At 40.4% G+C, this 25,960-nt stretch overlaps 1 protein-coding gene across 1 annotated transcript in view; it reads right to left on the bottom strand.

Moving 5' to 3' along the window:
* Positions 1-25,960, bottom strand: part of LOC133541303 (meiosis inhibitor protein 1-like) — a 133,858-nt gene that overhangs the window by 85,101 nt on the left and 22,797 nt on the right. Inside the window, exons 6-10 of the mRNA XM_061884637.1 lie at positions 25,341-25,446; positions 7,133-7,342; positions 5,286-5,449; positions 4,849-4,963; positions 1,339-1,458 (exon numbers count right to left, since the gene is read on the bottom strand). Coding sequence (XP_061740621.1) covers positions 1,339-1,458; positions 4,849-4,963; positions 5,286-5,449; positions 7,133-7,342; positions 25,341-25,446 — 715 coding nt within the window. The remainder of the gene's footprint in view (positions 1-1,338; positions 1,459-4,848; positions 4,964-5,285; positions 5,450-7,132; positions 7,343-25,340; positions 25,447-25,960) is intronic.

Below are 25,960 nucleotides of genomic sequence, written 5' to 3'. Positions count from 1 at the left end.
ATAAGCTAACTATGGCAAGAGATAAGCTAGCTTCAAAGTCAGCACGAACCGCGTTTGAATTTGTAGTAAACAATGCGATCGGACAATAACCTGTACTGAGTTAAAAACGTAAACAATGTTTCATGTTTTATTGGTGTACCGCTAGTTCAACATATGCAGTATGTACTGTACTGCTTGTATTATAAACAATGGGGACAAAAAGTATTTGTTTGCGTGTGGACAAGAGGCCTAGAGGCAAAGAAAAGTATGCGTTTATTAGGTAGGTCTGGTTGTCAAATGTTTGTGATGAGTCCTGCTCCAAGCTAGTCAGTTTCTTTATGTTCCGAGCCGTTTCCTCTTTTTTGGGATTTTTGGACGTTTTGTTATTTTGTACGCGGTACTTCTGTATCTTTAGTTCTTGAAAAAAACTTTTTGAGCAGCATTCAACTGTAGGGCTGTGAATCTTTCGTGTCCCACAATTCGATTAAATATCGATTCTTGGGGTCACGATTCGATTCAAAATCGATTTTTTTTTTCAATTCAACACGATTCTCGATTCAACAATGATTTTTTCCCGATTCAAAAGGATTCTGTATTCATTCAATACATAGATTTCAGCAGGATCTACCCCAGTCTGCTGACATGCTAGCAGAGTAGTAGATTTTTGTAAAAAGCTTTTATAATTGTAAAGGACAATGTTTTATCAACTGATTGCAATAATGTAAATTTATTTCAACTATTAAATGCAAACATATGACTTATTTTATCTTTGTGAAAACATTGGACACAGTGTGTTGTCCAGCTTATGAGATGCCATGCAAGTGTAAGCCACTGTGACACTATTATTCTTTTTTTTATTTTTTATAAATGTCTAATGATAATGTCAGTGAGGGATTTTTAATCACTGCTATGCTGAAATTATAACTAATATTGATACTGTTGTTGATAATATTCATTTTTGTTTCACTACTTTTGGTTTGTTCTGTGTGGTGTTTGTGTCTTCTCTCTATTGCTCTGTTTATTGCAGTTCTGAGTGTTGCTGGGTCAGGTTTGGAATTGGATTGCATTGTTATGGTATTGCTGTGTATTTTTTTGTTGGATTGATAAAAAAAAAAAAAAAAAAAAAAAAAAAAATTTTTAAATGACAATTGATTTTGAATCGCACAACGTGAGAATCGCGATTCAAATTCCAATCGATTTTTTCCCACACCCCTACTCAACTGTTGCTCTTGCCTTCCTTGTCGACAGATTTTCAACCGTGACAGTGTCTTACACAGAAGTATGGTTTACAGTTACTGTCTACGCATCAACCCCAGCTAACTGCAAACATGCGAAACTGCTGAGGCAGAGCTCCTTTACCATAGACTGAGTGACACTGGGAGAAAAATAGCGGGTCTTCAATCAGCAACAGCAAGCAGCTGTAGAGGGACCAAAGCAGCAGCTCACTGCTTGTACTAGCCAGACGATCAAATAGAAACTCTGAAAGGAAAGAGGGATTGAGATTAAAGTAGGCCTTGGAGGGACAAAATAACTAGCGATGCTAAAGAGCAGTAGTCCGTACACTGCAAAAACTGAAATCTAAGTAAGATGAAATATCTCAAATAAGGGTGACATTTGCTTAGTTTCTGTCTGATTGATTGAAACTTTTATGAGTAGATTGCGCAGTACAGTACATATTCCGTACAATTGACCACTAAATGGTAACACCCCAATAAGTTTTTCAACTTGTTAAAGTCGGGGTCCACCTTCATCAATTCATGGTAAGATAATTCTTCCCACCAAGCAGATTTTATGTCGGAGTGTTTTACTTGTTTTAAGGGTTTTGGTCCTAAAAGATTATCTCAGTAAGATATTACAGCTTGTTGTTGAGATTTTATGACCTATGTTGAGTAAAACATGCTTGAAACTAGAATATCAACTGATGCAAAGCTGTGTTATCAACACTCACAAGTATAAAACTACTTTTTTAAAGTCATAATTTCTTACTTCAAGCATTAGAAAAAAACATGATGCCGAGAGCATATCGTTATGTCAAAGTAACGGCACTCACATTTACTTTATTTAAGAATATTTTTCAAAATATTGAGCAAAAAGATCACTTTTTTTAACCAAGAAAAGTGCATCTGTTATTAGTGAGAATATACCTGGTTTAGCTAAATAGAGACCGAATGTCCCTTTGGGAAAGAGAACCCTGTTGAATTTTTAAGGTTTTATTATTATTCTTTATTATACCGCCGCCTCTTTGAGCTGTAATTTGACCCCCTTAACATACTTCAAAACTCACTAAATTTGACACACACATCAGAACTGGCGAAAATTGCGATCTAATCAAAAGACCAAAACCCTAATCTCAAAATTGCGCTCTAGCGCCCCCTAGGAAGAAAACACAGACAAAACTGTCTGTAAGTTCCAGTAGGAACGTCGTAGAAACATGAGACAAAAACCACTACGTAGGTCTCAGTTAGACCTATATTTCATACACTCTTACCTCCCAGCTAAAATCAACAGGAAGTTTGCAATTCCCACTTCAATACAAAAGTTGGCTAAAAAAAATTCGCTTTTTTTCTAACATTATCTCCTCTGAGGCTGTTTTGTCGTTTCTGCTTCAAATAAGCAAGAGAAGGCCGATTGAACCCTTCTGATTAAAAGTTGATTAAATAGTTTTGATCACTGCTATGGTTTTGATTTTATCAGCCTTCAAAGAACCGCTGCGCTGAAAACCATTTCAAAGATGGTCACCGTGCGGGAGACATTTTTTTTTCTTTTTTTTCCCTACCGTCTGCTGCTGTTGCGCACGCACCAACATTCGTGGGGGAGGGGCTGTGATGGTCTATACCAAGATGGCTGCCAGGTGCTGTAGCTAAGCCGGTATGTTTTAAAGTTGTCGTTTGACTGCATATCGTAAAAACAACCGTCCGACATTCTTTATTTTGGGTACTTACATATGGTGCCTGACTGTTGTGGTGTTTGAAGGCCATATGCACTTTTTATGCTACGGTAAAGACAATGAATGGTCCGGATTTGATTTTATTAGCCTTCAAAGAACCGCTGCGCTGAAAAACATTTCTAAGATGGCCGCCATGCGCTCACACAGAGTGCTAGACAGTTTTATTTCGTTGTTTTTTTTCCTACCGCTTTCAGTATGTAATCTTATAAATGGCATAAACGCGCCAGTGACACAATATTTGAATAATATTAACATTAGTTGTGCTTCGCCCTCGTGCCAAATATTTGTTAAGATGGCTGCCGGCTAGCTAACGCTTATCCGGGCTTGGGTCGCGGGGGAAGCAGCCAAAGCGGTCCCGTCCATCGCTGCTTGCAGCTCTAATTTTACTTTTTTTTGTAAAGTCCTGACAAGCCAAATTGTCTTGTTCTATTGGCGGATAATTTTGCTTGGTTCAAATAAATTACCCCTTATTTTTGTATTTTTTTTCCCATGACTTTTTGCAGTGTAGTATATGGTACCTGTTTTTGGAATGTAGTATGTGCTACCTGGTTTTGCAGTGTAGTATATGGTACCTGGTTTTGCAGTGTAGTATATGGTACCTGGTTTTGCAGTGTAGTATATGGTACCTGGTTTTGCAGTGTAGTATATGGTACCTGTTTTTGCAGTGTAGTATATGGTACCTGGTTTTGCAGTGTAGTATATGGTACCTGTTTTTGCAGTGTAGTATGTGCTACCTGGTTTTGCAGTGTAGTATATGGTACCTGGTTTTGCAGTGTAGTATATGGTACCTGTTTTTGCAGTGTAGTATGTGCTACCTGGTTTTGCAGTGTAGTATATGGTACCTGGTTTTGCAGTGTAGTATATGGTACCTGGTTTTGCAGTGTAGTATATGGTACTTGCTTTTGCAGTGTAGTATATGGTACCTGGTTTTGCAGTGTAGTATGTGCTACCTGGTTTTGCAGTGTAGTATATGGTACCTGGTTTTGCAGTGTAGTATATGGTACCTGGTTTTGCAGTGTAGTATATGGTACCTGTTTTTGGAATGTAGTATGTGCTACCTGGTTTTGCAGTGTAGTATATGGTACCTGGTTTTGCAGTGTAGTATATGGTACCTGGTTTTGCAGTGTAGTATATGGTACCTGTTTTTGCAGTGTAGTATATGGTACCTGGTTTTGCAGTGTAGTATATGGTACCTGTTTTTGCAGTGTAGTATATGGTACCTGGTTTTGCAGTGTAGTATATGGTACCTGGTTTTGCAGTGTAGTATATGGTACCTGTTTTTGCAGTGTAGTATATGGTACCTGGTTTTGCAGTGTAGTATATGGTACCTGTTTTTGCAGTGTAGTATGTGCTACCTGGTTTTGCAGTGTAGTATATGGTACCTGGTTTTGCAGTGTAGTATATGGTACCTGTTTTTGCAGTGTAGTATATGGTACCTGTTTTTGCAGTGTAGTATGTGCTACCTGGTTTTGCAGTGTAGTATATGGTACCTGGTTTTGCAGTGTAGTATATGGTACCTGGTTTTGCAGTGTAGTATATGGTACTTGCTTTTGCAGTGTAGTATATGGTACCTGGTTTTGCAGTGTAGTATGTGCTACCTGGTTTTGCAGTGTAGTATATGGTACCTGGTTTTGCAGTGTAGTATATGGTACCTGGTTTTGCAGTGTAGTATATGGTACTTGCTTTTGCACTGTAGTATATGGTACCTGGTTTTGCAGTGTAGTATATGGTACCTGGTTTTGCAGTGTAGTATATGGTACCTGGTTTTGCAGTGTAGTACATGGTACCTGGTTTTGCAGTGTAGTATGTGCTACCTGGTTTTGCAGTGTAGTATATGGTACCTGGTTTTGCAGTGTAGTATATGGTACCTGGTTTTGCAGTGTAGTATATGGTACCTGGTTTTGCAGTGTAGTATATGGTACCTGGTACATCAGCTTTGATAAAAGCAGCGCTGTAGTGACTGGGGGAATGCACCAGAATGGATGCGATGCATTTTGCACTGGTCACATGCAGTGCCTCTTCACCACTCAGCAGCAACTGAAAGACAAAGAATGGCTTTGTTAGAAGTCACCAATCAGAAGAAGGCACAAAGCCCTAAAATAATTTGCACGCCTCCAACAGTTTTTTCTTCTCCTTCTTCAGGAGGATACTAGTGTCATGAGCCTGCAATGTGAACCATTACTGAGTTAAGCCAACGTGACATCATCTACACATTGGTTTCCCAGACATGAAGCAAAAATATTTTCCCAAAGCCAAACTCCCCAATTCCCTTTATAAAGGACACATTAATCCTGGATTAGAGCGCCTCTGTATCCAAATACAAGCTTTGGTGGTGCAGGCAGGATGTTTGGACAGAGACCTTTTTCAGGATGAGTGGCAGGTGGCATTGGTCAGAAGTCTGTTGTTCTTGGTCCTGGCTGCTGATGTGGATGGTCTGAGTCTGGCTGGTCATGAACTGATCGCCGGTGTTACTCATAAGAACTGACACTGCCTCTCCCCACTGCACTAGAAGCCACAGTAGAGCTGTGAGGTGGAAGATATAGTCAATTAGGGTCATTGAATGTCAAGCATTCTATCTGTAAATCCATATCTTGCATGATGGGATATTCACTTTTTGCTATCATCACAATTGTCCACATTTCACACATTGTTTATACAAAAGCCAAAAGCAGTGAAATTGTCACGTTGTGTAAATGCTAAATAAAAAGAGAATACAATGATTTGCAAATCCTTTTCAACTTATGTTCAACTGAATAGACTGACATGTAATGTTCACACTGAGAAACATTGTTTTCTTTGTGCACATATTAGCTCATTTGGAATTTGATGCCTGCAACATGTTTCAAACAAGCTGGCACAAGTGGCAAAAAAGATTGAGAAAGTCGAGGAATGCTCATCAAAGACTTATTTGGAACATCCCACAGGTGATCAGGCTAATTGGGAACAGTTGGGTCCCATGATTGGCTATAAAAGCAGCTTCCATGACATGCTCACTCATTCACAAACAAGGACGGGGGTCACCATTTTGTCAACAAATGCTTGGGCAAATTGTTTAAGAACAACATTTCTCACGCAGCTATTGCAAGGAATTTAGGGATTTCCCCACCCACGCTCCGTAATATCATCAAAAGGTTCAGAGAATCTGGAGAAATCCTTGCATGTAAGCGGCAAGGCCAAAAACCAACATTAAATGCCCGTGATCTTCCATCCCTCAGGCGCTACTGCATAAAAAAAGCGACATCGGTGTGTAAAGGATATCACCACATGGGCTCAGGAACACTTCAGAAAAACACTGTCAGTAACTACAGTTTGTCACTACATCTGTGAGTGCAAGTTAAAACTCTACTATGCAAAGCCAAAGCCAACAATGCCCAGAAACGCTTCGCTGGGCCCGAGCTCATCTAAGATGAACTGATGCGAAGTGGAAAAGTGTTCTCTGGTCTTACGAGTCCACATTTCAAATTGTTTTTGGAAACTGTGGACGTGGTGTCCTCCAGACCAGAGAGGAAAAGAACCATCCAGACTGTTCTAGGGTGAAAGTGTAAAAGTCAGCATGTGTGAGGTATGGGGGTGTATTAGTGGCCAAGGCATGGGTAACTTACACATCTGTGAAGGCACCATTAATGCTGAAAGGTACATACAGGTTTTGGAGCAACATATGTTGTCATCCAAGCAATGTTATCATGGACGCCCCTGCTTATTTCAGCAAGACACGTGTTACAACAGCGGGGCTTCATAGTAAAAGAGTGCGGGTACAAGACTGGCCTGCCTGTAGTCCAGACCTGTCTCACATTGAAAATATGAAGGCCAAAATATGAGAAGGGAGACTGTTGAACAACTAACAGTAAGCTGTACATCAAGCACGAATGGGAAGGAATTCCACTTCAAAAATGTGTCTCATCAGTTCCCAAACCTTTACTGATGTTGTTAAAAGGCCATGTGACACACTTTTTTGCAATGTGTTGCTGCCATTAAATTCTACGTTAATGAGTATTTGCAAAAAAAAGTGTCTATGTTTGAACATTAAATCTCTTTGCAGTCTATTCAATGGAATATAGGTTGAAATGGATTTGCAAATCATTGTATTCTCTTTTTATTTACCATTTACACAACGTGACAACTTCACTGGGTATTGTATTTACTACATCCCTTTCGAGCGTTTCTTAAAGTCATTTCAAGTTGAAACATCCGACATTGTTTCCTCACCAATACAATTGTTGACAAGCTGGGGGGAGCTGGCATTGGCAAAGGTCTGCAGCAACAGGACACACACTCTGTCCCGAAGGGGGACGGGCAGGGCGTGGGCCGGCGAACCCCCAGCGGCCCCCAACGTCTTGAGCCACACATAGATGATTGAAGCCTTCAGCCCTTCATCCGGATACAACAAGACCGAGCACAGGCGGTCGAGCAAGGGAGCTGGACAAAGATGGCGGTGAGCACATGTCATGAAAGGAAATAGGCCGTTTAAATGCAATTAAGAAAATGCAGTACATACATACTGTACTAGAGTTGGGAGATTGAAGTCAATTGAAACTGACATTTACTGCAGCATGTTTAACTGACAGAAAACTGCTGTGGTGATTATTTAGATGTTATTGTATCTCCATTTAAAACAGTACTGATTGTGTAGTTCGACAAGAGCAAGCCAGGTGTCAAAGCTGCCTGAAACCCAGTAGAAGAAGAAGTATCTACGTGACAAAGTGTCAAGGAGGGAAACTGAAACACTATGCCAACAGTGCAACGTGAGCAGCTTGTACCTAGAAGGAATCCTGCGTTAGTCGTTCGGTCACACTTTAGGATGACGTCGATCAAAAAGTCGAGAAATCAAGGTCAAAGGTTCAGATTTTCATGGTTTAGAATTTTGCCATTAATGCCTAGCCCTACTGCTATATTAGGGCTGTCATTCTTTGGGCACCACATTATTCGATTTGATTCTTGGTGGTAATGATTCCATTCAGAATCGATTCTCGATTCAAAATCTATACTATTGGATGCCAGTTTTATGCACATTCCTGCATAAAATAAACAAACCGCTTTGGTGGTTGCGGGAATGTATAATGTAGCCCGGAAGAGTTAGGGATGCATGGGATTCTGGGTATTTGTTCTGTTACGGTGCCGATGTTCTCCCGAAATGTGTTTGTCATTTTTGTTTGGTGTGGGTTCACAGTGTGGCGCATATTAGTAAGAGTGTTAAAGTTGTTTAAACGAGCACCCTCAGTGTGACCTGTATGGCTGTTGAACAAGTATGCATTGCAGTCGCTTACGCGTATCTGCAGAAGCCACAAACTACATGTGACTGGGCTGGCAAGCTGTTAACACAGCACGCCCTTATTATAGTTGTTAGGGTGATAACCAGCAGACATTCACCAGAATAGTTATTCTGAAATCCGGGAGTCTCCCGGAAAAATTGGGAGGGTTGGCAAGTGTGGTGCTGTTAAGCAGCAGTCACATAAAACTTGCTGGCCGCACTAACATTAAATGTACGTATTAAGGTGCGGGCCGCGTGTCTGAGACCCCTGGTTTATACATAGCACAAAGCCATTAATGCCCAACCCTACTACCATATTAGGGGCTGTCATTCTTTGGGAACCACATGATTCGATTTGATTCTTGGGGTAATGATTCCATTCAGAATCGATTCAAAATGTATACTTTTTTAATAACATTGATGCCGGTTTTATGCACATTCCTGCATAAAATAAACAAACCGCTTTGGTGGTAGCGGGAGTGTATAATGTAGCCCGGAAGAGTTAGGGATGCATGGGATTCTGGGTATTTGTTCTGTTACGGTGCCGATGTTCTCCCGAAATGTGTTTGTCATTTTTGTTTGGTGTGGGTTCACAGTGTGGCGCATATTAGTAAGAGTGTTAAGGTTGTTTAAACGAGCACCCTCAGTGTGACCTGTATGGCTGTTGAACAAGTATGCATTGCAGTTGCTTACGCGTATCTGCAGAAGCCACAAACTACATGTGACTGGGCTGGCAAGCTGTTAACACAGCACGCCCTTATTATAGTTGTTAGGGTGACAACCAGCAGACATTCACCAGAATAGTTATTCTGAAATCCGGGAGTCTCCCGGAAAAATTGGGAGGGTTGGCAAGTGTGGTGCTGTTAAGCAGCAGTCACATAAAACTTGCTGGCCGCACTAACATTAAATGTACGTATTAAGGTGCGGGCCGCGTGTCTGAGACCCCTGGTTTATACATAGCACAAAGCCATTAATGCCCAGCCCTACTACTATATTAGGGCTGTCATTCCTTGGGCACCACATGATTCGATTTGATTCTTGGGGGTAATGATTCCATTCAGAATCGATTCTCAATTCAAAACCTATACTTTTTTAATAACATTGGATGCCAGTTTTATGCACATTCCTGCATAAAATAAACAAACCGCTTTGGTGGTAGCGGGAGTGTATAATGTAGCCCGGAAGAGTTAGGGATGCATGGGATTCTGGGTATTTGTTCTGTTACGGTGCCGATGTTCTCCCGAAATGTGTTTGTCATTTTTGTTTGGTGTGGGTTCACAGTGTGGCGCATATTAGTAAGAGTGTTAAAGTTGTTGAAACGAGCACCCTCAGTGTGACCTGCATGGCTGTTGAACAAGTATGCATTGCAGTCGCTTACGCGTATCTGCAGAAGCCACAAACTACATGTGACTGGGCTGGCAAGCTGTTAACACAGCACGCCCTTATTATAGTTGTTAGGGTGATAACCAGCAGACATTCGCCAGAATAGTTACTCTGAAATTCGGGAGTCTCCCGGAAAAATTGGGAGGGTTGGCAGGTGTGATGCTGTTAAGCAGCAGTCATATAAAACTTGCGGGCCGCACCAACATTAAATTTACGTATTAAGGTGCGGGCCGCGTGTCTGAGACCCCTGGTTTATACATAGCACAAAGCAAAAAAAACTCTGTAAGCAGTGTTATTTCATTTTAAATTTCAAATAAGTTTTGTGGCTCCCATTGTTTTCTTTATTTTGTGAAACAGGTCAAAATGGCTCCTTGAGTGGTAAAAGTTGCCGACCCCTGATCTACATCAACTACCGGTATATGATTTGTCTGAGTGGCTGGACAGGACAGATTAAAAACAATTCTAATAAATTGTTTTTGAATTGATTAAGAATAGTTAGTTACAAATAAGAACAATTAATCTAATTTTTTTGACACCCCTCTCCCATAGGCTGTATTAACTGGAGCTGCACACAAAAACAAAAACAAAAACTACTTGACTCAGGAACAACCGCAATAATTTACTTTTTTACGTGCATAAATTAGAGACGTAAGATGAGCAATCCTCCCATGTTATTGACTTGAATGATATAAACTAATAGAAAAACTGAAAATACCGCATTTTTAGGACCATAGGGTGCACCGGATTATAAGGTGCATTAAAGGGGTCATATGATTTTTTTTCTACATGTAACACACTTCCTTGAGGTCTTCATAACATGTAAAAGTCAAAATGTTGCATAGATGATGTTTTACACATCATCTTCAAGTTGCTTTCTGACGGTCTCTTCAGGATGTGCCGTTTTGTGGGCGGTGCCTCCTCTTCGACAACATTTTCTCCCCGTCATCGATTTTAGCGTTTCCATAACGAGTCTACTGACAGATATAAGTTAGAACTGTACGCTACTTTGTACTATAAATTGCAAGAGTGGAGGATGAATGTCCCACAACAAAATGATAGAGGAAAAGAAGGAGCTTATTGACTATGGGACTACAATAGCTGACGCGCGTAAATTACGGGATTCATGCAGATCCCAAATACACATCAGCAGATACCAGAAGGTAAGAAAAGTTGATTTTGGTTAATATTGCGAAACAAAATGCCAGATAATGTATTCTAATAGGTGCCATTTTGGGGTCCTTATACACACACCGTAATACCCGTATGTTGAAGCACAGTACGTCTGACTAGGATAGCCGTAATGCTCCACGTTCCATCAAGCCGTGTGGCTTCGTAGAATACCAAAGTTGTACTAAAAAATGTTGAAACATTTTTGAGCGTTGTAATGTTCTCTATTCCCAATGAAAGATCAATATTTTGGTGTTGCTTGCTTACAGGCACTTGCTAGTGTCATTTATTGAAGTGTGTGTGAATTATATTTATATAGCGCTTTTCTCTAGTGACTCAAAGCGCTTTACATAGTGAAACCCAATATCTAAGTTACATTTAAACCAGTGTGGCTGGCACTGGGTGCATGTGGGTAAAGTGTCTTGCCCAAGGAAAAAACGGCAGTGACTAGGATGACGGAAGCGGGAATCGAACCTGCAACCCTCAAGTTGCTGGCACGGCCGCTCTACCAACCGAGCTATGCCGCCGTTGTCTGGTGATGCGATCTGTCTTTATAGTTACATGGGTGTACCCATGGTTACGGCCTTTGTGTTACTTTACTCGCCCGCTCACCTGCTTCCCGAGCACTAATCAGAGGCATTATTTAAACCTGTCTATGTCTGTCAGTCGGACTGGTGAAATTGCTGTTTTTTTCACGCCAAAGTTCATGCTGCTCCTTCATGCCAAAGATTCATGCTCGTTTTCCTGTCAAGTAAATTTTGTTTATTTTCCATAGTTTTGGCTAAGTTGGGTTTCAGCCTTGTGCGCGCCTTTTGTTTGTACTTTTTGGTAGCTTTTGAGTTCAAGATTAAATCATGTTTTTACCAACACGCCAAGGCCCGAGTAGTCTGTCTTCCTTCCCGGCAGAACGACCCCGCAGCAAGCTGCGACCCCCCCATCTTGACACGTCCACCAATTAAAATTGCTTGAAGGTTGACATTAGGCACACCCGATTGTAAGTAAGGCACAGTCGATTTTTGAGAAAATGAAAGGATTTTAAGTGCGCCTTATAGTCTGAAAATACGGTAATCAATGTCCCTCGGCAACTGGCCTTTTGTGACGCAACCATAGCAGAATGACCATTGGAAGTTGGGAAAATTGTGATTAACATTTTCAGAATTCTGCAGCCCTTCTGTAGAAAATGGCTAAACACAACTCTTGCAAGTCCAATTAAGTGTTGGATTGAATAAAGTCTCCTCATCCATAACTTTAAAAGGCAACGTTTGTGCGTCCTGTGAAGAAAGCTCTGATTAGCAAAGAGCGGTTGCAGGTTAACAAGCCCTCCAGCTGTGACAGACGAGGCACAAAGAAGGAAATGTCATTAGGACAGCAGCAGCAGTTGTGTTGCCAAGATGCAAAATGGCAGGTAAAAGACGGAACAAACTGAGGAAAGTCCAAATACACGGGAGGAGGATACACGTTTAAACGTAACACGGGGGAACAGTGTCAGTTTGATTTGCTCAGGAGAAAACTGCAGGGGCAGATGGCCAATGCTGTGCAGACTGTCACACTACATGGCTGGAGGGAGAAACCACACAGGTGCAGAAAGGACCAATAGAATATGGGAACTGATACATACAGAGGAACATCATGAAAAATAATGACATTTAGGTTAAAGCTGCAAAATCTTTTGGCTGAAAAATTATGTAGCTTGGGAATTGTCTGGCTTTTCTCGAACCAAAATAAGAATAATAATAAGAATTGATTATATAATGTGGCATCACACGATTCGATACTTGTGGGTAACACTTTGATTCAGAATCGATTCTCGATTCAAAATCAATAGTTTTTTAATAACATTGGATGCCAGTTCTGCGATGAGGTGGCGACTTGTCCAGGGTGTACCCCGCCTTCCGCCCGAATGCAGCTGAGATAGGCCCCGGCGACCCCCCGCGACCCCAAAAGGGACAAGCGGTAGTAAATGGATGGATGGATGGATGCCAGTTCTATGAAGAACTACATTCCTCCATAAAATACAAACCCTGTTTCCATATGAGTTGGGAAATTGTGTTAGATGTAAATATAAACAGAATACAATGATTTGCAAATCCTTTTCAAGCCATATTCAGTTGAATATGCTACAAAGACAACATATTTGATGTTCAAACTCATAATTTTTTTTTGCAAATAATAATTCACTTAGAATTTCATGACTGCAACACGTGCCAAAGTAGTTGGGAAAGGGCATGTTCACCACTGTGTTACATCACCTTTTCTTTTAACAACACTCAATAAACGTTTGGGAACTGAGGAAACTAATTGTTGAAGCTTTGAAAGTGGAATTCTTTCCCATTCTTGTTTTATGTAGAGTTTCAGTCCTTCAACAGTCCGGGGTCTCCGCTGTCGTATTTTACGCTTCATAATGCGCTACACATTTTCCATGGGAGACAAGTCTGGACGGCAGGCGGGCCAGGAAAGTACCCGCACTCTTTTTTTACGAAGCCTCGCTGTTGTAACACGTGCTGAATGTGGCTTGGCATTATCTTTCTGAAATAAGCTGAGACGTGCATGAAAAAGACGGCGCTTAGATGGCAGCATATGTTGTTCCAAAACCTGTATGTACCTTTCAGCATTAATGGTGCCTTCACAGATGTGTAAGTTACCCATGCCTTGGGCACTAATGCACCCCCATACCATCACACATGCTGGCTTTTCAACTTTGCGCCTAAAACAATCCGGATGATTGTATTCCTCATTGGTCCAGAGGACACAACGTCCAGTTTCCAGAAACAATTTGAATTTTGGACTCGTCAGACCACAGAACACTTTTCCACTTTGCATCAGTCCATCTTAGATGATCTCGGGCCCAGCGAAGCCGGCAGCGTTTCTGGATGTTGTTGATAAATGGCTTTTGCTTTGTATAGTAGAGCTTTAAATTGCACTTACAGATGTAACGACGAACTGTATTTAGTGACAGTGGTTTTCTGAAGTTTTCCTGAGCCCATGTGGTGATATCCTTGAGAGATTGATGTCGGTTTTTGATATAGTGCCGTCTGAGGGATGGAAGGTCACGGTCATTCAATGTTGGTTTCCGGCCATGCCATTTACGTGGAGTGATTTCTCCAGATTCTCTGAACCTTTTGATGATATTATGGAGCGTAGATGTTGAAATCCCTAAATTTCTTGCAATTGCACTTTTAGAACCGTTGTTCTTAAACTGTTTGACTCTTTGCTCACACAGTTGTGGACAAAGGGGTGTACCTCGCCCCATCCTTTCTTGTGAAAGACTGAGCATTTTTTTGGTAAGCTGTTTTTATAGCCAATCATGGCACCCACCTGTTCCCAATTAGCCTGCACACCTGTGGGATGTTCCAAATAAGTGTTTGATGAGCATTCCTGAAATTTCTCAGTATGTATTGCCACCCTTCCCAAATTCTTCGGACGTGTTGCTGGCATCAAATTCTAAAGTTAATGATTTGCAAAAAAAAGTTTGAACATCAAATATGTTGTCTTTGTAGCATATTCAACTGAATATGGCTTGAAAAGGATTTGCAAATCATTGTATTCTGTTTATATTTGCATCTAACACAATTTCTCAACTCATATGGAAACGGGGGTTGTATATAAACAGCTCTATTTCTATATTACTTAACTTTACCAAATAACTGGTTTTATTTAATAACATTTTACCCAAAGTCAAATGCAAAGAAGGAAACGAGTGAAGTATCAAACACTGTAAAAGTACATCTGTACAGCAAATGTGAGAATCTGCATCAACAATGTGATTTGCTCGAGTCTCCGTACATGTTAGATTGCAAAAATATATATATTTAGATTCATTTTTTTAATTGATTAAACATTGTTACAAATAAGAATTGAGATTAATCTGAAAATAATTTTTTGGCAGCCCTACTCTTAAAGCACTCTTCAGTAATAACTGAAAAGCCATCATTCATTATTTCGCTCCATATTCACACATTGGTGGTGGTAAGATACATTTAAGTTAAAGTTAATGTACCTATGATAGTCACACACACACACTAGGTGTGGCAGGATTATTCTCTGCATTTGACCCATCACCCTTGATCACCCGCTGTGAGGTGAGGGGAGCACTGAGCAGCAGCGGTGGACACGCCCGGGAATACTTTTTGGTGATTTAACCCCTAATCCCAATCCTTGGTGCTGAGTGCCAAGCAAGGAAGCTCGTTTGTAGCCATAGTTGCCCTGTGGTAGACTGACGAAAAACGTGGCTGCCGATTTGCACCTACTCCCTCTCCGACCACCACCATACATTCTTTTATATTCATACACCAGTGTGTGAAGTGACTTGCCCAAGGACACAGCGGCAGTGACTAGGATAGTGGACGGCTGGATTTGCACTACAGCAGGAACACTCAAGGCCGCTCTACCATCCGAGCCACACCGTTACAGAGTGTCAATTTCTTTCTATGTAAGAGTTATTCCATGATTATTCCTATTCTTAATGTATATACCGTATTTCCTTGAATTGCCGCCGGGGCTCTAATTGATTTAAAACCTCTTCTCACTCCGGCACTTACCAAAGGCATGCGGTAAAATTAGGCCTGCGTTTATAAATTTGAGTGTGATGTAAGGATACCATCATGAAAAGCACATTTAATAAAAAAACGTTATTATGGTCTTACCTTTACTTATAAATGAAGTCCATGTGCAGCTCCGTCTGATCAAAAGCATAGATAACTTGTTTATAGAAGTCTTCCTTATCTTTCTTCAGTTTAAAAAGTCTCTCTGTCTCGATGGAGATCTTCCTTTATTACCTCCTGCTTCCATTGAAAGTCCAGTTTAGAAAACTGTTTTATTTTAGATATGTAATCCTCCATGTTAAAAGTGCAAGCGAGAGGAAAAAAACAAAGGATCGCTGCTCACTCTTGCTGCTTGTTGTCACTTCTTCTGCAGCCGAGTAGTCGCAAGAAGGATCACTAGCGCCCTCTACCACCAGGAGGCGGGAGTCATTCAACAACTCATATTTGACACACGCAGCTACGGTATATTAATAAAACATAGCTGCTTACTGTTCGTTTTAGCATATTCAATAGCTTGGACCTTAAAATCCTACTGAATAGTTTCTTAATCTTCTTCCCTTTGAGCAGTTTTAAATTATTGAAATCAGCCTCCTCCATTTTGAAAAAGATGACAGGTGAAGTGTCACTCGTGACGGGACGAGTTTGACCCTGCGAAAATTCTAGGCATATGCTAATTATTTGGCGAAACGAGTTTGACCCGGCGGAAATTCTAGACATGCGCTAATAAAAACAATATTTTGCGGTAATGCTAAGCATGCGCTAATTATTTTGCGAAACGAGTTTGACCCGGCAGTAATTCTAAGCAGGTGCATACTATATACCCCGCTGCAATTCAAGGAAATACGGTACATGTACTTGGCCTGGAAGCTGCACGTAATATTTGAGTGCACTTACACTTCCATGAACACTGACAGAAGACTGAAGTGACATTTAAGCAAGCAAGTTGTTTCTTACGCAGAATCAAGCTCTTTTACAGACAAATAAATGTCAAGTAGAAGCACATGAATCATAACAAGCTTTCGGCTGTGGAAGCGAGACTGCGGGATGGCAATGTTTGAAAGAATCCGGCGCCGCAGGTGCAAACAGGAAGAGAGATTCTGGTGAGGAAAGACGGGAAGCGTTGACAAAGAAGGCGAGTCAAGCTCAGTGAAGCAGATCAAAAGCCATGCAAGGCTTCCAGACATATTTGATAAAACCAAAGTATAGGAGGCAGCCAAAATGAGGCAAAGCAAGAGAAAGAGGCTGATAAGAGATAAATGTAAGTGAAATGTTATTAAGAGGAGAAGAAACATTTCTTTGGGAAAATAATGAGTCTGCTCGCGCTTATTTATCCCAGACACACTCAAATGATAACCGTGCTGAAGTCAACAATGTGGAGACGGCTACTTTAAACATCAACTACACTACCAAGCTAAAGCTAGCAACAACACATCTCATCTGTTTGTGTTGTTGTGAACGACATCACGGATGTAATATTATTCTACAAATAATGGTTGCAACTTGAGAGTCTCATTTTTTTTTTTTTTTTTCTTTTTAACAGACTCAAGTGAGTCACCATTTTACTGGTCAAGCTGAGAACAGCACAGCACGCTTGCCCCTTCACAATAGTAGTAACCCCGTCTGACTGTGCTAACAAACTAAAGGTATCAAAAACTGACCTTTTCACAATCATAATGTATCTACAGCAGTTATTGATACATTTAAAAAAATAATTATGCTTTGACTTAAAATACTGTTCAAAATTGTCCGAAAATGAATTGCACCAATACATGTGGGGATTGTTGCGATTATTTAAACACAAAAAGCACAAAATAAGTGTAAAAAAAAAAAAAAAAAGTATTAAAAACAAACTGGAAAAATTAAATTTTATTGTTTTTATATTGCTATTGTTATCTAAATATGTTGTTATTGTCATGTCTGTTAATCATGTTTTGTTTGGACATGTGCTGTTTGACCTTTGGACTCTATAAGTTCCTGTTTTTTTTCACTCCCTTGTTTGGTTGCCATGGTTGCAAATTGTGTCCACCTGTCTCTGATTAGTGCTCGCCCGCGCACCTGCATCCCAAGCACTAATCAGAGGCAGTATTTCTTTCAGGAAGGGGGGGGGGTCGCAACTTCCTGACAGAATGCCGCCAGCGGGGACTGACTGGCAAAGACGAGCTTATATACTGCCTCTGATTAGTGCTCGAGAATTGATTGATTGATTGATACTTTTATTAGTAGATTGCACAGTACAGTACATATTCCGTACAATTGACCACTAAATGGTAACACCCCAATAAGTTTTTCAACTTGTTTAAGTCGGGGTCCACGTTAATCAATTCATGTGCGCGGGCGAGCAATAATCAGAGACAGGTGGACACAATTTACAACCATGGCAACAAAACAAGGGAGTGAAAAAAACAGGAACTTAAAGAGTCCAAAGGTCAAACAGCAGATGTGCAAACAAAAACATGATCAACAGACATGACAGTTAATGCTATTGTATTATTTTACTTGTTTTGGTGTATGTGTTACTAATTTACATCCAGGTTTTTACACTTAATTTAAAGTTGCGTTTTTCATGTTTTCACATTAATCAAAAATTGTGTAATTAATCGTGATTACACCATCAATCAAAAATAATCATGGTTTTTATTTTAGCAGTGATTGTCCAACACTACTTTGTAGGCAAAACAGGACTCCCCTCTATCTGCATTGTTAGCTGCCTCTTGGTAGCATATGTTCACTATTTAGGAAGCAGAAAAAGAACAGAAAGAAGTGCGTTTTTGTCTCACTTTAGATTTGCGAAGGAATGGGCAAAAAAAAGGCAGTTCCTTATAAGCGAGGCAGCCAAAATCATGATCGTGAATGTACCCGGGAGGTGGATTCATTGTTAAGCTCTATCTGATTGTTTTGGTTTGTACTTCAAGCAATCAATCGTTTATTTATATAGCCCTAAATCACAAGTGTCTCAAAGGGCTGCACAAGCCACAACAACATCCGCCGATCAGCGCCTACATAAGGGCAAGGAAAAACTCACAACCCAGTGGGACGTCGATGAGAATGACTATGAGGAACCTTGGAGGGGACCACAAATGTGGTAACCCCCCCCTAAGTACCTGCAATTCCAATTACAGGTAATTCCTGTAATTCTACCACCTGTAACTCTTAAGGGGGTTACAAGGTTAAGTACCTGTGATTAAGAGACAGGTACTTGTCTCTGAATATCTTAAAAGTACCAATGATTGTCTCACACACACACACACACACACACACACACACACACACACACACACACACACACACACACACACACACTAGGTGGGGTCAAATTTGTCCTCTACATTTTACCCATCCCCTAGTTCACCCCCTGAGAGGTGAGGGGAGCAGTGAGCAGCAGCGGTGGCCGCGCCCGGGAATCATTTTTGGTGATTTAACCCCCTATTCCAACCCTTGATGCTGAGTGCCAAGCAGGGAGGTAATGGCTCCCATTTTTATAATCTTTGGTATGACTCGGCCGGTGTTTGAACTCCCGACCTACCCATCTCAGGGCGGACACTCTAACCCAGGGGTGTCAAACGTACGGCCCGCGGGCTGGATCTGGCCCGCAAACAGGTTTTACCTGGTCCGCAAAATTAGTTTACTAAGTATAACAATTAGCCAATTTTTTTTAATGAAAAAACCTGCTGTTCTAAATGTGTCCACTAGATGTCGCACCTGGCGTTAGTGCACCAGTTGAGGAAAATGAGCAAAATACATAAATAACATCCTATAATTTGATTTTGATATTTTTTTTATCTTGACAGATTGATAATTAACACCAGTTGACTGACGAACATTACCACGTAATTTATTTAGAAAGTATAAATAACAAATAAAGATAGAATACTATTAACCGCAACATGCAAGTGTAAAAAAAAAATGGGGATGCACCGATTAATCGGTAACCGAATATATTCGGCCGAATATGGCAAAAAAAGCCACATTCGGCCTTCGGTGGAATGAGTTAAAAACAAGGCCGAATAGTGGCGTGTGACGCAATTTTTTGACGCGGTGACGCAATCAACCAACGTGCAGTGACGTGGTGGCGTTGGGATATGTTGTGTACCTGTATAAGTGTATGAGGTTACAAGCACACACTTATTGAGATTTAGTGGGGCCTCTGTTTACATTATTAGCCTGTTGTGTAGGCTACCTGTATAAGTGTATGAGGTTACAAGCACACACTTATTGAGATTTACTTGAGCCTTCTGTTTACATTATTAGCCTGTTGTGTAGGCTACCTGTATAAGTGTATGAGGTTACAAGCACACACTTATTGAGATTTACTTGAGCCTTCTGTTTACATTATTAGCCTGTTGTGTAGGCTACCTGTATAAGTGTACGAGGTTACAAGCACACACTTAATTGAGATTTACTTGAGCCTTCTGTTTACATTATTAGCATATCTACTGTGGCTAAGCAGACTTTTGCCAAAAGGACAATAATTCATTTGTTGTGGGTTTATCCACTTTAATGCACTTTATTTTTTTTTTGGAATGCATGTTTTGTTTGAAGGCCTAATATAAATGAAAAACGTTGTGCTTTTTTTGAAAAGCAAAGGCTACTGGAATATTAAAAATATGTCAATATTCAATAAAAAAATTACTTTATTTGAAAAACATGTCTAAATATTTATTGTAGGCTATTTATGCAATATTAAAAAAAATTGGAAAAACTGCATTCATTATTCAGTATTCGGCCAAGCGTTTAAATTTCATTCGGCTTTGGCTACAAATTTTCATTTCGGTGCATCCCTAAAAAAAAACAACAACATTATGATTTGTACATTTTCAGAATGTGCTTTTTCTATTTCTAACCAAAGAAAAAAATCTGAAGTTGTCTTCTTTTTTTTTTAAGTTATCGTGCCGTGATTTTACCAGTCCGACCCACTTGGGAGTAGATTTTCCTCCATGTGGCCCCCCATCTAAAATGAGTTTGACACCCCTGCTTTAACCACTAGGCCACTGAGTAAGTAATGCTATGAACAAGATTTTGTTTTAGACATCCATATATCTATGCACAACACAAGTAGTATCACATAAGGCAAAGTCTTAATGGAGGTATTAAGAATCCTTTTGGCAGGCAAAAACAAAGATGTGCAAGCGATAAGTTATGTGGAAAGGCAGCAAGTGAAGGTGACGTATACTCTGCTGTCTGTTGCTAGTCTAAACAGCCCGAGGGAGACGTGTTGAGTGACAGGCTGCAGACAGACTAACACAGTCAATAATGGTAGCCTGCATCTTGCATCACCACTACCTGCTGCCCACTGGAGCTTGCAAAGCTCACGTAAATGCCCATCAAGGTGGCAACAAAAGAGGAGAAGAAGTTGACCAAGGGCACTTGAGTAAATCAATAGTTTGTGTGTTTCATTGTGTATTGGAACTCACAGAATGTCATAAAGACAAAATGTACCTGGCACGGAACGACGGGTTATATTTAGAACTTGTGCTTAGTTCTTGCCTTGAGCAGGCGTCTGTTTGACTATGGAGGTTGTGGGCACAGCAAAGTTGTCTCAGAGCACATGTCGAGGTCAGAGAAAGAAAAATGTATGTGAAATATAGTAATGTGAAAAACAGGGAGAAAGAAATAGGTCACCACATAGTGGAGTTCATTTAAAAGCACCGCAGTTTGATGCAGTGGCTATGTCATATACATGAAAATATGGCTCATGCAGAGATGAATATCCTCACACTTCTTCACTTCCTTTAAATATTTGGTTCTGCCAGCTTGAGCTTGAGCTGCAGTATTTTCTGTTAGCAAGAGATCAGTCTTCCCAAACCCATTTTTTACTTGATGTGGGTGAAAAGATGCTTAACTTATTTTATATATCCCAAAATGACAGTCCATCAATGATATTTCCCAAAGAATGCAATTTATAGAGGGACAAAAAGTGAAATGGTGAAAGAAACTTAACTATTCTTCAATAGACAGTGGTTTTCTAAATGTCAATATAGGAGAGAAAGTTGTATACCTAAATACACAACTTTGGGGCCATAAGTGTCAGGTACTTAGGGATGGGTACCTCGTCCCTGGGAACTGATACCATAACTAAACGGTACCAATTTTCAGTGCTTTGTGTGTGTGTTAATAAACATTTTTGATCAAATATACCAGGAGTCGGCAACCTGCAGCTCCGGTGCCGCATGCAGCTCTTTGGCAACTCTGATGTGGCTCAGCCGCATAATCGCCAACAATCGGGGGGGGTTTCTGGATTTCGGTGCCTCTCCCAGACATCACCCGCGGTCAACGTTCTCCGATTTTCACTCGGACTACAACATTTAGGGTGTGCCGGGATGGCTTTACTTTTAACGTCCTCTACAACATGTCATCGCGCCCGCCTTTACGCCATGCTATCGGCGTGCCGACCGGACGCATGCATTTCGCTGCTTCTATCGTCACATGTACGAGATTGCAAGGCATACTGGGTGATACAGGTTACACTGAAGGTTGTGATATAAACAACTTTAACACTCTTACTAATATGCAGCACACTGTGAAGCCACATCAAACAAGAATGACAAACACATTTCGGGAGAACATCCTCACAGTAACACAACATAAACGCAACACAAAAAATACCCAGAATCCTTTGCATCCATGACTCTTCCTGACTATATTATACACAACGCGCCCCCAACCCCGCCCACCTCAACCAACGCACGGAGGGGGGGTTGGTGGTGGTGGTTTGGTGCTAGCAGGGTGTATAATATAGTTGGGAAGAGTCATGGATGCAAAGGATTCTGTGTATTTGTTGTGTTGCATTTATGTGTGTGTTACTGTAGGGATGTTCTCTTGAAATGTGTTTTTACATTATTGTTTGGTGTGGGTTCACAGTGTGGCGTATATTAGTTAAGAGTGTTAAAGTTGTTTATATCACAACCTTCAGTGTAACCTGTATCACCCAGTATGCCTTGCAATCTCGTACGTGTAGTTGCGGAAGCCACATACAACATGTTGCTGGACTGGCAAGCAGTTTGTACATGTTGTAGAAGGCGTCAAAGGAAATGGCTTCATGCCACGCCCTTATTACTGTTATCTGGGTGACCACCAGCAGATATTCGAGAGAATGGTTGCGGCTTCTTTATTTTGAGAAACGGGTCAAAATGGCTCTTTGAGTGGTAAAGGTTGCCGACCCCTGAAATATACAAACCCCGTTTCCATATGAGTTGGGAAATTGTGTTAGATGTAAATATAAACGGAATACTATGATTTGCAAATCCTTTTCAACCCATATTCAGTTGAATGCACTACAAAGACAACATATTTGATGTTCAAACTGATAAAAAAATTTTTTTGCAAATAATAATTTAATTTAGAATTTGATGCCAGCAACACGTGACAAAGAAGTTGGGAAAGGTGGCAATAAATACTGATAAAGTTGAAATATGCTCATCAAACACTTATTTGGAACATCCCACAGGTGTGCAGGCTAATTGGGAACAGGTGGGTGACCTGATTGGGTAAAAAAGCAGCTTCCATAAATTGCTAAGTAATTCCCAAACAAGGATGGGGAGAGGGTTACCAATTTGTATGCATATTGTAGAACAGCTTTAAAACAAAATTGCTCAACGAGCTATTGCAAGGAATTTAGGGATTTTACCATCTACGGTCCGTAAAATCATCAAAAGGTTCAGAGAATCTGGAGAAATCACTGCACGTAAGCCATGATATTACATACCTTTGATCCCTCAGGCGGTACTGCACCCAAAAAACAACATCAGTGTGTAAAGGATATCACCACATGGGCTCAGGAACACTTCATAAAACCGCTGTCAGTAACTACAGTTGGTCGCTACATCTGTAAGTGCAAGTTAAAACTCTGCTATGCAAAGCATAACCCATTTATCAACAACCTCAAGCAACGCCGCTGGCCTCGCTGGGCCCGAGCTCATCTAAGATGGACTGATGCAAAGTGGAAAAGTGTTCTGTGGTCTGACGACTCCACATTTCAAATTATATTTGGAAACTGTGGATGTGGTGTCCTCCGGAACAAAGAGGAAAATAACCATCCGGATTGTTATAGGCGCAAAGTTGAAAAGCCAGCATGTGTGATGGTATGGGGGTGTATTAGTGCCAAAGGCATGGGTAACTTACACATCTGTGAAGGCACCATTAATGCTGAAAGGTCCATACAGGTTTTGGAGCAACATATGTTGTCATCTAAGCAACGTTATCATGGACGCCCCTGTTTATTTCAGCAAGACAATGCCAAGCCATGTGTTACAACAGTGTGGTTTCGTAGAAAAATAGTTTGGGTATTTTCCTGGCCCGCCTGCAGTCCAAACCTGTCTCCCATGGAAAATGTGTGGTGCATTATGAAGCGTAAAATACAACAGCGGAGACCCTGGACTGTTGAAGGACTGAAGCTCTACATAAAACAAGAATGAGAAAGAATGCCACTTTCAAAGCTTCAACAATTTGTTTCCTCAGTTCCCAAACGTTTATTGAGTGTTGTTAAAAGAAAAGGTGATGTAACACAGTGGTGAACATACCCTTTCCCAACTACTTTAGCACATGTTGCAGCCATGAAATTCTAAGTTAATTATTTGCAAAAAGAAATTAAGTTTATGAGTTTGAACATCAAATATCTTGTCTTTGTAGTGCATTCAATTGAATATGGGTTGAAAAGGATTTGCAAATCATTGTGTTCCATTTATATATAAATATAACACAATTTCCCAACTCATATGGAAACTGGGTTTGTATGTTTTATTGCAACATTTAAAATTAAGCTATCAAGATAACTGCTGTCAAATTGTCCAATCTTGTTTCATCATCACATTTCCGAGTCTTATTCGCAGGTATGACTTTAAGGGCCTGGTCTACTAAAGGTTTACTAAAACTACAACACGTGCAAAGCTGATCTACTAAAGTGTGCAAAGTAGACTGCGTCTGTTAAGTTAGCAGAATAAAGGCATGCAATCCATTTTGCGTCTCTGTCCTCATTTATATGCAAAATGTATGCTAATCATCAACACGCCCACACTACTGTGAGGAGAAAAAATGCAAATATAAATATTAAGCAGATGTGATTTATCAACACAACACATGAGGTGCAAACTGACCGTCACACACGGCTACAAGATCAGACAATGTACATACGACAATTCTCCGTCCGTGTGTGTGTGTGTCAACGGTGAAAAACAAAAAATATTACACAAATCTTCATTTCAGAAATTTCCTTTTATAATTGTATCCTTAGGGACTTATGGGGGTTATTAAAATGAATTCAATAGATGCACTTGGTGTATACTGCCAATTGTTTTTAAGTATTATTTTTAATTATTTAAAAAATATATGACTACAACTTTCATTGTACATTTTCTTGCATTTGAGTCATTTCGGACGCACAAATGTGCTAGCGCTTTGATCCACAGCCTTGCATACTGAATTAAATGTCAGTGTGCACATGTTTGTGTTGTCTAAATTGAAGAACAGTAAGTGATTTTTACATTGTAACAGAAGTGTAGATAAAATATGTTAAAACAGAAAGTAAACCGATATTAACAGTAAAAGAACAAGTAGATTAATAATAAATTTTTACTGTTTTTCCCTCATAATTTGCAATAAGAAACATAACCAACCGGAATAGCTCGGTTGGTAGAGTGTCCGTGCCAGCAACTTGAGAGTTGCAGGTTCGATTCCCACTTGTGCCATCCTAGTTACTGCCGTTGTGTCCTTTGGCAAGACACTTTACCCACCTGCTCCCAGTGCCACCCACACTGGTTTAAATCTAACTTAGGTATTGGGTGTCACTATGTAAAGCGCTTTGAGTCACTTGAGAAAAGCGCTATATAAATATAATTCACTTCACTTCACATATTTGTTGTATCATAAGATTTTATGTTAAAATAAAGCCGGTAATTATTTTTTCGTGGTCACCTTTATTTTAAAATGTGTCGAAATACATTCCAAAAAGTAACGGATTCGGTACCCATCCCTACACGTGGTTGCTATTTGGTTTAAAAAATAAAATCAAGAAGTCACTGCCATGGAAACTGTCCCACGTGTCATGGTGAGATGTGAAAAAGTATCTATCGCGGGGTCTCACCATACTGAGTCACCAGGCTAAGGGCCACACCGGGGACGGCTTCCACCAAACTCCCTAAGAAGTTGAACGTTGGCAAGAAGGCCTTCACATTGAGCTGGTCAATCACCTGCAGGAGAAATGAACAGAGACCAACATGATTTCATGGGACACATTATTCAGAAGCAGTGTTGAGCAATTACAAACCCTGTTTCCATATGAGTTGGGAAATTGTGTTAGATGTAAATATAAACAGAATACAATGATTTGCAAATCCTTTTCAACCCATATTCAGTTGAATATGCTACAAAGACAACATATTTGATGTTCAAACTGATAAACTTTTTTTGTTGTTGCAAATAATCATTAACTTTAGAATTTGATGCCAGCACCACATGACAAAGAAGTTGGAAAAGGTGCCAATACATACTGAAAAAGTTGAGGAATGCTCATCAAACACTTATTTGGAACATCCCACAGGTGTGCAGGCTAATTGGGAACAGGTGGGTGCCATGATTGGCTATAAAAACAGCTTCCCAAAAAAACTGCTCAGTCTTTCACAAGAAAGGATGGGGCGAGGTACACCCTTTTGTCCACAACTGTGTGAGCTAATAGTCAAACAGTTTAAGAACAACCTTTCTCAA

This window comes from Nerophis ophidion, linkage group LG23 (genome assembly GCF_033978795.1).
Source record: "Nerophis ophidion isolate RoL-2023_Sa linkage group LG23, RoL_Noph_v1.0, whole genome shotgun sequence".
Lineage (NCBI taxonomy): Eukaryota > Metazoa > Chordata > Actinopteri > Syngnathiformes > Syngnathidae > Nerophis > Nerophis ophidion.
The sequence above is the reverse complement of the archived record's forward strand: the minus strand, read 5'-3'. Positions and strand labels throughout refer to the sequence as shown.